The sequence below is a fragment of the Homalodisca vitripennis genome, chromosome 6, assembly GCF_021130785.1.
Source record: "Homalodisca vitripennis isolate AUS2020 chromosome 6, UT_GWSS_2.1, whole genome shotgun sequence".
In the NCBI taxonomy this organism is placed as follows: Eukaryota; Metazoa; Arthropoda; class Insecta; order Hemiptera; family Cicadellidae; genus Homalodisca; species Homalodisca vitripennis.
The window spans coordinates 54,934,241-54,949,403 of NC_060212.1; the positions used below are offsets into that span (position 1 = coordinate 54,934,241).

Below are 15,163 nucleotides of genomic sequence, written 5' to 3' on the forward strand. Positions count from 1 at the left end.
CACATTTTCACCTCAGTGGGTGTGTCAACAAGCAAAACATGCGCTACTGGAGTGAAACAAACCCCAGAGAAGTCCACCAGAGGCCTCTGCATTCGGACCGCGTCACTGTGTGGTGCGCCATATCACGAGTTGGCATCATTGGCCCTTACTTTTTTCAGGATAACCGTCGTGCCATAACTGTGAATTCCGAACGGTGCTTGACTACGATACAGGATTTTTTCAGCCAGCTCTTGAGGCAATGTAATTAGAGGATACATGGTTCCAACAGGATGGTGCCACTGCACAAACAGCGAGGGTTACCATGAATTGTTTGAGGCAAATGTTTCCTGGACGGCTTATCTCTTTGAGGGGTGATGTGAACTGGCCGGCACGCTCACCAGACTTAGCCCCATGCGATTTTTTTCCTTTGGGGTTACCTGAAGTCGAAGGTGTATATCAACCGTCCCAACACCTTGGAAGACCTAAGGAACAATATTGAGGCTGAAATTGGCAGAATACCAGTCGACATGCTTGTTACAGTTAATGAAAACTTAAGAAAACGTATGCAGCAGTGTGTGGATGCCGAAGGTCGACATTTGCCAGATACATTATTTAAAACCATGTAATTTAAAAATTCCCTTACAGTTTAATATAATTAAAATAAAAAATAATTTTTTCTAAGGTTCACAATTTTTTTATTTCATTTCCAAATCAGCAAATTACCGCGCTCCACCCTGTATGTCGTATAAATGTGTTCTCTGCACTAGAAAATCCTCGATTGTAGCTAGATCCTTATAGTTTATCCTGTCCTCTTCACTAAGGTGAGTCTTCGTGTAGTTAAATTATTAAATATGGCTTTAATATTAGGGTGACTTGCGCTTATGCGTGTTAAGTTCTTAAGTGCCGCTAGGACAGGTCTGAGGTCCGCTACAGTGTCTGTGTCTCTAGATTGTATTCCATTTTTATTTAATATTTTTACTATGTCACTTTTGGAAGTCCTGTATGTGTCTAATGGTATTAAATCTTCATGTAGTATGGTTTCCATTTATTTATACATGTCCATTGACGTCCCTAGTTAGTTTACTTGGCGTTACTCTAATTACGGGTTTGAAAAATGTGTGTGAGTTATTAATCTAAATATAATTTTAATCTAAGTCTTTTAGGTAAATGAGTGGTTTGTCACTGAAGCAGGCTATTATAGTTAAATACTTTCTTATGGATATTATTTAGTTCTAATTTACAGCTAGCCTATGAAACTATGTGCTCGCCCATGTGAGGAATTTGAATGCCAATCCAGTTTTAACGCCTCCACCATGTAAGGTTTTGTAAGGTTGGTTTAGTTTAGATTAAGGTTGTGAAATATTATAATGTATAGTGAGTAAGGGCTGCTGTGAGAGGATTTAATAATAGGTTAGATTGGCAATACAACACCCTCAAATAAAACCAACACATATTTTATTCGTGGCAACATCTCGTTAAATTGATTAAAATTATAATTAACAATTGATAACGTCAACCGACATATTAAGCACAAATTTTAATACCTTATTACTTTGAAGACATGTTTAATATTAAATTATTTATTACAATTTATTTTAATTTCACTATAACATTTACTATTAATTTTGTTGTTTTGCAATAAATATGAGTTCATGGACTAAGGTGAGAAACTTTCTTTTAAAATATCTAAACGTTTACATAAATTTACATTTTCGAAATTGTGAACATTTCTTTTCATTATATTAGGTACAGGTACCTTGAAATTGTAAAATGATTAATGAACCCTGATATATATATATATATATATATATATATATATATATATATATTACTAAGATCCTAAAATTACTTACATTTTATTGCACTTGACACTTATGCCTAAAGATATTTTTCCCGCACACGAACACAAGCACTGGCACTCCCGAACGTCGCTTTTCGAATTCCCGTCCTCGACTTCCTCCTCTCCTCCTTGTTCTTAAGTTTTGATGTTGATCTCCCGGCAGCTCGTTGACCACGCCTCTGCCAAATCTCTCTATCATAATTGGTGAGTACCAATTTTTCATATCAGCATGGCTGTCCCTTACATCGTCGCACGGTGTTTAGAAATAAGCATTTCCGCTGCTTAAACAAGCATTTCCTGTTTGCTCATCATCGTTGTCTGGGCGGATGTGCGTATCCACTTACATCGGGAGGATGTTTGTATCGAATTGTAATACAAGACTTCCTTTCCAGCAACCATCTGTACATTGATTCTATGAATTTTGTTACACTAATAATTACGTATGTCTTACAACATATTTAGTGTAGTTTAGTTAAAGAACTCCATTAACCTCTTTATCAGGATTTCTGAGCCAATTTCGTCCCAATAAGTTTATTTCATTTAATTTTAATTAGAAGAAAGAAACCAACAAACCGTATCACACGGGAATCTCAACTAGACCTAAAACGCCAAATCCTCCAAGGTCCTCAGACCTTCCTTAAAGTAAAACAAAACAACTCTGGTCTCGTCTCCACATCGATTCGCCTGCCCATTCCAAAATAAACTGTTTTTGGTTGACATTGACTTGTATTATAGCAAGTAGTTAGTATTGTGTTGGTGTCTTCTTCAGACTCTAAATCAGTGATAACCATCTTTCGACATTGTCTGCATAATCCTGACACAATTATATATTTTATTTTTTACATACAACAGCTGAATCCATGCATCATTTGTAAAAAACTCATAATCAACTAAACATATTAACCTGTTACGCAACTGTTGTTTATCGTATTTTATCTATAAATCTTTGGTTTGATAAAAATTTAACGTTAGTAGGGAAATTAATTTTTAGATACACAACAATTAAAATTCTTGTAAATAGTTGTATATTTCGACCAAATTAAACATCTGCGATACTGTTGGTTTTGCCATTACATTTACAATTCAAAATATATGTAAATGTAACTATTTTTCATATATTTAATTTTTAAATGTTATAAATGATGCTGTTTTAAAACAGAAAGTGATATAATTTTTAGTTCTTTCGACCGGCTTAACATAAATGCCAAGTTAAAATTTATTTGGATTAACATTTTTGAGTTTTGAGACGATTTAAGCCAAATACAAAGTTATAATGAACAGGACACTGGAGGAAGGACTCATGTTTGTGTGAACGCTTTGATTTTGATGTATCAACCTCTTTTGATAAACACTGTTTATGTATATAGATGAAAATATTAACAAAATATAAACTGAATAACATTAACATTAACAAAACTTATGAAAAACTGAACCGGATATGACTTTAAAACCTAAAACAAAATAATAAGCTACATAGAATAATTTCTAAAAATACCCGGGATTGGAGGAACTCTCCGCTTTACACAAGTCGGCATTTACGAGGCTTTAAGGCATGTGTAGTCATTGGTCAATTTCATTGTCGTTTGATATAAGACACGCGTGGGATCATTATCTTCCATTGCATTCCTCTCAGTTTTAAATGATAAGTTTGTTTCATACTTTCCAACAGACTTACAGTACATCGTATAATGACCTGGCCTTTTAAACTTCAAATAAACAACATTTATAAAGGAAAAATTTTCTATTATACGAAACTCACTTGAAAACAAATTAATCCTTAGAAACAGAATTACTAAAACATTTATTTATTGTATTTCTTTTACCTAGCTCGAATGTATTACTTAAGCTTTATTTTGCAGAGACTGAATAAACGCTTTCTCCCTGTATTAAAATAATATCTTGTGTCTATGCAGTTTAGTTAATATGTAGCGTGAATTTAAGTCACAGTTTCGCCTTATCACCGAATCTGTTTATCGGGAGATAATGCTTAATTTGTAAATCGTATATTTCGTATAAAAGTATATTTTGAAATTCTCTCTGCTTCTTCTGCTTACTTCAGAAAATGCATTTAAAAGAAGAGGATAATATCTTCTGCTGGAGCTCATATGATATAATGTTTTCTATCCTATTTTAATCTAGATTGCAGTTATGTGTTAGGTTATTTATTCACCTGAGAAAGGGATCATATTATAAATCTCGAAACGTAGTGTTACTGATTTTGTATCACTAGAAGTATGGCAAATGTCTGAAAAAATCCTGTTTCCTGGAAAAAATTTGTTTTGAGTGCAGAAATCGTATCTGTGACGCAATTATGTTTTTTTAAATAACAAAGTTATTTTCAAGTGGTAATATCGATTTTTTAAACAAAAAATCCTGTTTCATTCGCAATTATTCTATCGTCAAATGCAAACGTGTAAGAAGAATCAACTAACAAGTACGTAAATATGTTTATATTGATTAACCCAATAATTACACAATTATAACGTTCAAACTATAATTAATACCTTTTAAATAAATTAAAACAATCGAAATATTAAAATAGAAAACCTAAATTTAATACTTATAAAAATAACAAACCAATTTTCCGTATTATCCATGAAATCTTCTAAAGAAATCAGATTCATTGCATCTTTTCTGTACGAAACTGGTAAATGAGTTTTCTGCAACTAAATTAAAAATTAAATTAAATTTTTATTCCTTGAGTTCTTACAATTTATTGGAACAAAACAGGGTTTTAAGAGTAATTTTAATATCAGTTTAATGTAAGCATGTAAAAGGCAATTTCTTTCCAAGCATTCAAACGGCTAACAAAGCGCACGCAAATTTCAGCGCTTAGAAAGGTAAAAAGTGGAACTCCTCAAAGTTTTATGTTGTGAAACAGTGGATGGTTTACCTATATACAGCTTAATGTGGCGTTTAAAATTAATTAGAAAATACACAATGACATTGTAAACGCGTATTCTACCAAAACTAATTAAAACAATATAAAAATTAAAAAAAATTAGTTATTATATTTATTCTATATTTTAAATTCATAACAGAATGAGCTCTGTGACGTTTATTGTTATTGAATAAAATCAAATACGTAATAGATAATTAAACAGCTTTGCTCTAAATGCTATAACAATACATATTCCTCATTAGTAGTGAAAAAAAGAAAACAATTTCTGCAAGTAAGTACTACACTAATATTTATAATTTGGAATGGAGACAAAGAGAGAAAAAAGAGAGAAATAAGTCGGTGCTATTTTTTATTACAAGCAGTTACCCGCGTCACTCCACACAAGTTTATAGGCGCTGTATGTTATAGGCTCTTTAACATGGCGTTACATAACACGCCTGGGATCGATTTCAGAATAGTAGGAGTTAAAGTTTAAGGAGCATGTTTGGAGCCCTGAAGTTGAAGGGTTAAACTGTTTTATGACTATTAATGAAAAACGCAAGTTTCTCTATAAAATTCCATATGTTTTAATGAATACCTGTAAGAATAATAATAAAAAAATAGTAATAGGAATAATGCCTATTCAACCTCTACATGGTTAATGTGCACGTAAAATGTTTTTTTCTTTTTAGTGTTTAAGGTACTTTGAGTAAAATTTCATCTTTGTAGGACATCAAGAAGATTTGAAACCTACCTATATTTCAACCCTTATGGGTGTTTCACCTTCTTGAAAATTCTTACTTTTTTGTTGAAAGCACAAGAAGGGTGCGTCAAATGTTTTTTTAAGACATCGATAAGTTGATGTGTACTTCATGTAAATGTTTTAGATTTAAATTTAAACTATGATGCATACGTTTTCAAAATATCAATTTTCTGAGATATCGAGAAGATGGAGAGTTACTATTGAGAGTGAGTGAGGGCTCTGCCTTTTATGTATAGATATTTTTTTTAAGATGGAGGAGGCAGATCAAAATGATGTCATCGCATGAGGCACCTCATCCTGATCCAGCAATCCAGCATAATCCAATTACTGGTATATTGTTAGAAATTAAAGTTGAGTTTCAACAGGAAAATTTGAATAATTGTGTATAATTGAATACTTCAATCTAATGTGACTGTTGCAGAACACTGCTGTCCACCTCAGTTCGGAGCCCAAGTCTGACGCTCACATGCGCTGGCTTCCAGATCTGGACTTTGTCGGGAACGTCACTTTCTTGTGAGTTAACTTCTTGTGGAAACCTACTATCTAAATCTATTTACAGTTATTATATGAGACTAAGTTTATTGTTTACAGGCTAAAATGGCATTTAAAAAAAATATAGAATATATCTGTTCCACACGCCTATAGTCTCGCTGGTTTGTAATACCTGCAAGGACCGTATTATAGTGGTTGGACCTTTCTTGGATGCGTAAGTTACTCGTTTTGCGAGTACAGTAATGTTCCCAAGAGTTCACGATGCGATTGACGTTACATCTTCAACACTTTTAGATAAACAGTTTTTGGTACATTATCTAATAATTATTATAATTAAATGTAATTAAGTGTATGATAAACAAATATTTTGTCAAAAAATCTAATTAATCCTTTTTAAGACATGCAAATTTAGATGATAACGAGAACCCAAAAACACATCTGACGTTCACTAAAAGAAGAAGAAAATGTACAAGAACAAAACGAAGAAAAACGATTAAGCTAACATAAATACTAAGAAAAAAACCGAAAATAAAAACAACATTTGCTAACAGCAGGTAGATTTTGACTGGAGTTAATAACAATGGAATAGTGAAATTTACGGGTTCTAAACTATTTCTTTCAGGGATTTTCAAGAACGTAAATTACACTAAACCTTAAATACTATAAGCTATTCCCGGCTCATGATATCTCCCAGTCTAGCTTGTAGACTCCGGCAACGAAATTTGGCAGATCACGGTATCTGGCAGGTTTAGCCCTTTTGGAAATCAGAGCCTTTGGTAATGTTAGGCATCTGTCAGTTCCCGGCTTCTAAGTGCTCGCGGTCTCAAAGAGATCCCTGCCATTGGCCGCTTCCGGCATCTGGCAGGTTTAGTCCTTTTGGAAATCATAGACTTCGGTAATGTTAGGCATCTGTCAGCTCCCGGCCTCTAAGTGCTCCCGGTCTTAGAGAGATCCCAGTTTATGGCAGCTTCTAACTTTTGGCATGTCCTGGTTTTTTTAAAGCTCCTAGTCTATTATTACTTCTATAGAATATGCATGTCAATTTTGGTTAAAGTCCACCCATCTACAAGATGTCTATAATAGTTGTGTTGCTTCTGATCCTGGTACTCCACTCCTTCTGTTCTGATTGACCTCATCATCGTACTTGACCTTGCCATCCTATTGTAGAACATACATACGCAGTTTCTTATAGATGCGTTTAAAACTTGAGGCTGTATTCCCCCTTGGCTACCAATGATGTATATATCGCTTCAATGTTAGCATCAGAGTAATTACCGATGACGGGCGCTGCCCCTCTCGAAATTTCGAAGTATTGTAGTAGAAAAATATTTCTAATATCGATTAATTTAGTATTTGTCTATTATTATACGGACACTATTGTATATATATATATATTTTTTTTTTAAATAAAACGTGTTCTACTTATAAGGTGGTCCACTCTAGAAGTAAAGATTAAATCAGTGTTAGTACAGTATTTTATTCTGCGTAGTAAATTCTGTACTTGGTCCCCTAGTAGGATAATCCTTATTGTGCTTCATTACTGGACTGTTATGCAAGAAGACGCATGAAGTATCCATGAATTATCTATCTATAAAAATGTGCTAATAATACACCCACACGTCACTAGGTGTAAACGTAATAGATGTCTTGAAATCGTACATTAGGTACTATACTAAGTTACTTAAACTTATTTCAGACAAAGTTGAGGCATGGAATAATATTTGGGGGATTTTATAATATCATCAACTTTAATAGAGTATTCACACTTCAAAAGAGAACGTTGGGGGTCGTCTGGGGAATGACACCTGATTAGAGCTGTAGAGATCGTTTCCGATCGAACAACATCCTAACCTAAGCCTCCCTTCTCATTTAACATTCGATTCGACAATGTTTGTTTTTCAAAATAAAAATCGTTCTGCCACATTTAAATCATGATCATAACACCCAGCACAGAAATTACCTAATTTCATACAGTTTCAGACTCAACCTTTTCAAAAACTCCAATGTTTTATTTGGTCGTAAACTATTCAATTTACTTCAAAATGTAATCAAAATTCAAACAAATTTAAACCGTTTCAAAAATCATTAATAGGCTTTCTTGATCAGGAAGGCTTTCTACAGTCTCCACGAGGCTCTCGTGATGCCCATGTCTTGATTAGACCGATTTTTTTTGTAGTAGGTGTAATTTAAAGTTATTTGTGTAAATTGAAGAATTTATTGAGTTTTACCTTTAGACTGTATGCTCTATTGTTCTGTTCTGTTGTTTTTCTATACTTACTTTTGATACTGATGTTTTCACTTCCACAGAAAATCTTTGTGTTTCTATTGTGTGAATAAATTAGTCTTATTCTTACTAATCTAACAAATATTAATAATGATGAATCAAAATGATTGAATTAAATTAAATCCAGCAATTTAATTTATTAGTTGAAGTTAATAACAATTGTCAATGTGATGTATAAGTTAAGATTGTCAAGTGTAAGAAAAGTCTCACTGCATATTTACTTAAAAATGATTAATTTTTAGGCTATAGGAAAAGCAGTTTCATTTAATTATCAGAAAAACTTTGTTACAATTACATTTAACTATGAAGGACAACAGCTAAGTTTAATTAAGTAAGTACTAATTAATTACAACTCCTTAAAAGCCACTTTCCCCTGCGTTTATGAGTTCCTTATTTTGGTACTAAAGTTTTTGATGAATTTGATTTTTAACCTAACTTCAGGAAATAGTTACCGAAAAAAGAAATTTTTGTGTTAGAGGAAGACAAATATTTACTTTGTGGAGCCAAAAACACATAGAAAATAACGGATACACGTTATTTATTATTTTGTATTTTAAATATTGTGAAGCCATAGGTAGTCTTATACAGAAAAATGGTTCTCATAAGGTTTTATGTTGCAGTGCAACGGTGGCCCAGTCCCGGAAAGTTTTCTGGTTGAGGCATCCTGCGAGAAAATTGCAAGTTATCCTTGACGTCGCCTGATCCTCACTTATTCCTCGATCTGCAATAATCCTTTTCCTTCGTTTATTCTAGTTTAATATAATTTAAACGTACATTGTAAGGTAGTAAAAGCTCTTGATATAAAAAAGGAAATATATTATAATTTATTCCTGACATATCCTTCAAGACCTTAACGTGGTTGGGGGTGGACGAAATTTGGTAGGTACATGGCAACAGGTTATTATAATAATATTAAATCAGTTGAAATGGTAAGTACAGGGTGAGTTACTTATATTTTCCTTAGATATATTAAGAGAACGGATATAAAAGGTATATCCTTAGATATATTACGATATATTGGATCAATAAAAAAATAACAAAGTACAACTTCCCCCAAAGAAATACATGGAATATATTTCAATTATTAAATTATAATTTAAGGAACAAGGTATGCAAGAACAAGAGTTCCTGGATTTTATTATGTAACCAGTATTTAAAAACACCAAAATTTCACCTTCTGCCAAGTGCAGCGTCTGAAATCTGACAGTTTTACTGATTGACTTCTGGAGTCGGGGTTCCAAAACTGCCAGAAGAGATCCATAAAAAGCCAGCGATGAAGACGTTCAAATCTTACTTAGATAACCATATATAAGCGTGTTAATATAGTTCAGCTCGCGCGGTGCGGCGCAGTGAGATTTTATTGTTAGAGAGGTGGCAAAGGCGAGGGAGCGTTCTTCCGCATAACATGAAATACAATAATGTGTCAATATATTTCAGCTCGCGTGGTCCGGAGCTGCGAGATATCATTGGCGAGATGACAAAGGCGAATGAGCGTATTTCCACATTCACGTGAAATACAACATTTCGTGCTGTTGCTTTGTTTTGTATGAAAAATACAAGCACTGCCGCTTTCTACTGGTTTGCGTTATGGTTTGTGCAGCTTTTGTAATTTTATCATTCACTTTGCCTAACTATTGTAATGAAAAATAATATTTTTTAAAATAGATTTTAAAATTTTTATAAATTTTACGCAAAATAGTGTTTAGCCAATAAAGGGTTAATGGACCCCAAGGATTCATTGGTACTGGAATACAGCGTACAAACAATGTCATTTTAATGTTTCAATGATCCCACTTTTTCGTGGGCATTGAAATACTCCCAACTGCTCTCGGGCTGCCCGACTTTGTTCCCGATTTGTTTGGAGTAACAGATTGTCTTTCACATTCTATCACATTTCTAGTAGGTACTCGCACCTTTGCACGCAATATTCAAAATCAAAGTGTGTAGCCTTCTTAGTAAAAGGTTTTTGATAGAGCCCTTTGAAATTTTTCAAATACATTAATCATATATCTGGCTTGTACTATTTGGTGTCAATGGTTCAGAAAGGTACGCATTTCAAGTACGAATAAATTACATTTCTTACTCCGATGGAGAAAATATACATATGAAGGTCTTGAAACCCACTTTGGTCGAATAATATCGACATCCGGCCCTTTTAATTTACTTCCGGTGTAAGATATTTCCAATGCAATAACTTGTGTTGTTGCCCTGATAGAGAGATTGTACACATTTATTGGTTTTTAAAGGCCTATTTCAGTCAATAGATGTATACTACCGGACCTTGTACTCTATTTTCCAGTCTATTATGTTTGAATGCCATAGTTGAGTTTGCCTTTTTATAATCGATGAAGGAAATATACATACTTACGTACAACATAAAATATACTAAAATCAAACAATTTCTATTATGGCCGTTTAAATTCACTTCCGGAATAATTTATTTACGACTCCACAGTTGGGTTTACGTTATTGCCTATCCAAAATATTTGTAGGTCTTGAAAACTAAGTTATTTTTAAAAGGTGTTTATTTATTTTGACGGACATTTCTAGTGCTATTAGTGATTAATTTGTTATGTGTGATCAAAAAATGTTATACTCACGTAAGCCTAAAAAAGTACTTCGGTCAAAAAAGCATCCACTTTCCATCGCTTTTCGTCTGCTTCCGGTATAAGGGGAGTGGAAAATACTTGAAAATAAGTTAGTTCAACATTTCAAAACAATTCTTTGTTACAAGCTTTGCTTGATAGAAACCTTGTTTTTCGCATTGTAGTCTGAGAAAGAATTTCTCGTTGAGGCATGTTTGTGTCCATCGTGCTTTTTTTTTCTGAAACCACACTAAATATGTCATACACGATTTTATGGAATCTAACCAGTTTCTAATTCCTTATCTGCAAACATTTACAACTTTGTTCATTAAGATGGGTTTTCGTAACAGTGTTTCAATAGAGTTGCCAATGCGTTAATTGTTTAAATTCGTAACTTATGAAATTTGTTTTTAAAAGTAGATAGTAGAATCATTTTTGCAATATGTAGTAAACTACTAATCAAGCACTGTATATTTAACATATTCTACAAATAAATTTCAACAAATGTTTCTTCTTCTTTAGCGAAAATCGGCTGAAAGTGTCAACAGTTCATGACATGTTGACGTTACTAAAGAAATATTTGCTCCTGCATACTCTTTTGGGTTTGGGAGAGAAAATTGTGTGTGCCACCTTTTGTATTGAGATCTCGAAATCCATCCCTTCTCAAAGACCTCTTGAAGTATTTGATAAGCTCCTTTGCATTCTTTCCAAGCCATGACACAATCGAAAAAACAGACTTCGTGCAAAGATACGTCCTATCCCTCTTACTGCTTGGAGCGAACTGAGACTGGAAGAGAAGATAAGGACACTCTCCACAATATCCGACTGGTCTGAGCGCACTGCGATAAGTAGTCGCGTTTACAATAAAATCATGTGAATTACTTTCTTAACTCACCTTGCATAACGCAATACATATTATACTATTTGAAAATGTTGCATAAACTTAGTAAGATTTCGCTTTTATATCGAAAGTAGTGCTTCCTGATCTTAGTAGGTTTTTCAGCTCTTTGCATATTTCTTCGACTGAATAACATAAATCAATTATGGCACTGAAGATAGCCTATCTTACACTGAAAATACATTGCAAGAGCCCGTAATAGACGCTTTTCGACTTCAGTAGGTTTTCTGAGAATTCTATTACTTATTATTAACTTTATTTATACAATTCTATATCTGGTTAATGATCATATAAACCTATTTTAATGTTTTCCTGATCTTGTTATCAAGACAAACTCAGCTACGGATTCATTGGAATATGGAATACTCATACAGGCGCAAAACCTGATATAAGAGCCAGTTGCAATTTCTCTTAACCTCTGATCCTTTTACCTAAGAAACCTGAAATAATATGTTTCTGATACATCTACATACTTTTGAAAAATATTGTTGGCTTCGTGATTTTAGATAATAATCACCGTACTGTTACTAAGTGTATCTTTGTTAAAAACATTGCCTATAAACTATGGCTTTAATAGATAACAGCTAGTTATTTGCCAAAAATATTATATTTAAATAACAGAGAGGTTTGTTCATTATATGAGTTGGGCGAGGTATATGAGACAAACAAAACGGTATTCAGGAGCAGTTGGAGCACTAAACAAAGCCAGCCACTACAGTTGTCGGGACTAGTGTTTTTCACACCAAAACAAAGCAACAGCACGGCATTGTTACTGTATATCATGTGAAACTGAAAATACTCGCTCGCGGCTCTGTCACCTCGCCAAGGCGTATCTTATTGTGTCGCACCGCGTGAGCCGAGAGTTAACTGCTTACGAGAGTATTTTGGGAACCCATTCTACAAAACACAATTCCAAATTAATTCATCTAAAACAATACATTAACTTACAATGCTAATTGGCGTAGTCTTTGTACTCCAGTGTATATATTGTTGCTCTCCTGAGCGGAAGGTGAAGTGGAGATGAACTCAACATTCCACTCACATTGTCATTTTTACTTAGCCATATTGAAATAGCTCAGCATATATTAATATGTTCAGCTAATTATTATTACTTTTCTTGTACTATTCTTTTAATATCTTTGTATGTAAGAATTTGCATTTCAAATAAACTTTTAACATTATGGAAGATATAACTGAAATCAAAATGCGAAATATAGAGATATAGTGAGATTAGATAACAAACTTTTATTGTAAATGTAGACTATAATTTATTTCATAATGGTATATATTATATCTAATTTCCGAATTTCAATACTGAATACAGGTGAGGAATACGTACATAAGTACATAACATCTATTATCTTTGACTTACTATGTGGATGAACAGTTATTGACGCAACTACCAATTGAATGGAGTTTTATTTTTTAACATTAACCTGTTATCTTTTGCAATATCGGTAATAATAATATACATAATAATAATAAAATAATAAACCAATAATAGTTGTAGTAATAGTAATAATAAGAATCATAATATTTAATTGTGCCCATGCGCTGAATAAGAATCCTCAAATTTAAACCGGAGGGTTACTCAGCATCTTGACCGTAACCATGCGCTGAATAAGCACCCTCTTTAAACCGGAGGGTTACTCAGCATCTTGACCGTGTCCATGCGCTGAATAAGCACCCTCTTTAAACCGGAGGGTTACTCAGCATCTTGACCGTGTCCATGCGCTGAATAAGCACCCTCTTTAACCGGAGGGTTACTCAGCATCTTGACCGTAACCATGCGCTGAATAAGCACCCTCTTTAAACCGGAGGGTTACTCAGCATCTTGACCGTGTCCATGCGCTGAATAAGCACCCTCTTTAAACCGGAGGGTTACTCAGCATCTTGACCGTGTCCATGCGCTGAATAAGCACCCTCTTTAAACCGGAGGGTTACTCAGCATCTTGACCGTGTCCATGCGCTGAATAAGCACCCTCTTTAACCGGAGGGTTACTCAGCATCTTGACCGTAACCATGCGCTGAATAAGCACCCTCTTTAAACCGGAGGGTTACTCAGCATCTTGACCGTGTCCATGCGCTGAATAAGCACCCTCTTTAAACCGGAGGGTTACTCAGCATCTTGACCGTGTCCATGCGCTGAATAAGCACCCTCTTTAAACCGGAGGGTTACTCAGCATCTTGACCGTGTCCATGCGCTGAATAAGCACCCTCTTTAAACCGGAGGGTTACTCAGCATCTTGACCGTAACCATGCGCTGAATAAGCACCCTCTTTAAACCGGAGGGTTACTCAGCATCTTGACCGTGTCCATGCGCTGAATAAGCACCCTCTTTAAACCGGAGGGTTACTCAGCATCTTGACCGTGTCCATGCGCTGAATAAGCACCCTCTTTAAACCGGAGGGTTACTCAGCATCTTGACCGTGCTCATGCGCTGAATAAGCACCCTCTTTAAACCGGAGGGTTACTCAGCATCTTGACCGTGTCCATGCGCTGAATAAGCACCCTCTTTAAACCGGAGGGTTACTCAGCATCTTGACCGTGCCCATGCGCTGAATAAGCACCCTCTTTAAACCGGAGGGTTACTCAGCATCTTGACCGTGTCCATGCGCTGTATAAGCACCCTCTTTAAACCGGAGGGTTACTCAGCATCTTGACCGTGTCCATGCGCTGTATAAGCACCCTCTTTAAACCGGAGGGTTACTCAGCATCTTGACCGTGTCCATGCACTAAATAAGCATCCTCTTTAAACCGGAGCATGTTAATTCAGTATCATAATCGTGTCCATATGCTGAATAAACGTTCTCTTTAAACCGAAGAGTGCTAATTCAGTATCGTGGCCGTGACCAAGTGCAGAATAAGAACCCCCAAGTGTGATGTCAGAGCTCCGAGGATAATAAACCAGCGATCCCGCTGTATGTGCAGCCTATCCTGATAGTTCGTAATGAAGCATCAAGACGCGCACATTTTTGAAACTGATGTAAGTAAAAGAAGAGTACAAGAACCTGTGTAAGAGGTAGATGTAATGGTAAATGCTGGATATTATATTTAATATTTATATTCAGAAATGAGCCGGACCACTGTAAAATTATCTGATTGCAGACCACAAACACTTACAACGCTATGAATATGGCAAGTTGAAAAGGTTTTACGTTTTGTGTCTATAATTACTACTACATGTTCTAAACAGGTCAATAATAAAATACAAGTAATGGTTAACGATTATGTCTGTGAAAAACATTTTCTAGAATCTGTCAGCATTGCGGGGTAGAAGGTGGAAAGTTGGATCTGAACTTGTGTCAACTGCTGCAATGTCCCTTAAACGGCCAAATGTTATCGATATTTATCGCGTCATAGCCGATATTAATCAAGTACATGACTATGTTCTGTGTAAGTACTGCCCTTACAACTGTGTCAATAGGCTCTTACGGGTAT

At 34.7% G+C, this 15,163-nt stretch overlaps 1 protein-coding gene across 1 annotated transcript in view; it reads left to right on the top strand.

The window, feature by feature from the left end:
• The window catches only part of LOC124365190 (putative ferric-chelate reductase 1 homolog), a 32,867-nt gene extending 23,873 nt beyond the window's left edge, over positions 1 to 8,994 (top strand). Inside the window, exons 4-5 of the mRNA XM_046821145.1 lie at positions 5,885 to 5,976; positions 8,860 to 8,994. Coding sequence (XP_046677101.1) covers positions 5,885 to 5,976; positions 8,860 to 8,941 — 174 coding nt within the window. The 3' untranslated portion in view covers positions 8,942 to 8,994. The remainder of the gene's footprint in view (positions 1 to 5,884; positions 5,977 to 8,859) is intronic.
• Positions 8,995 to 15,163: the final 6,169 nt, after the last annotated feature.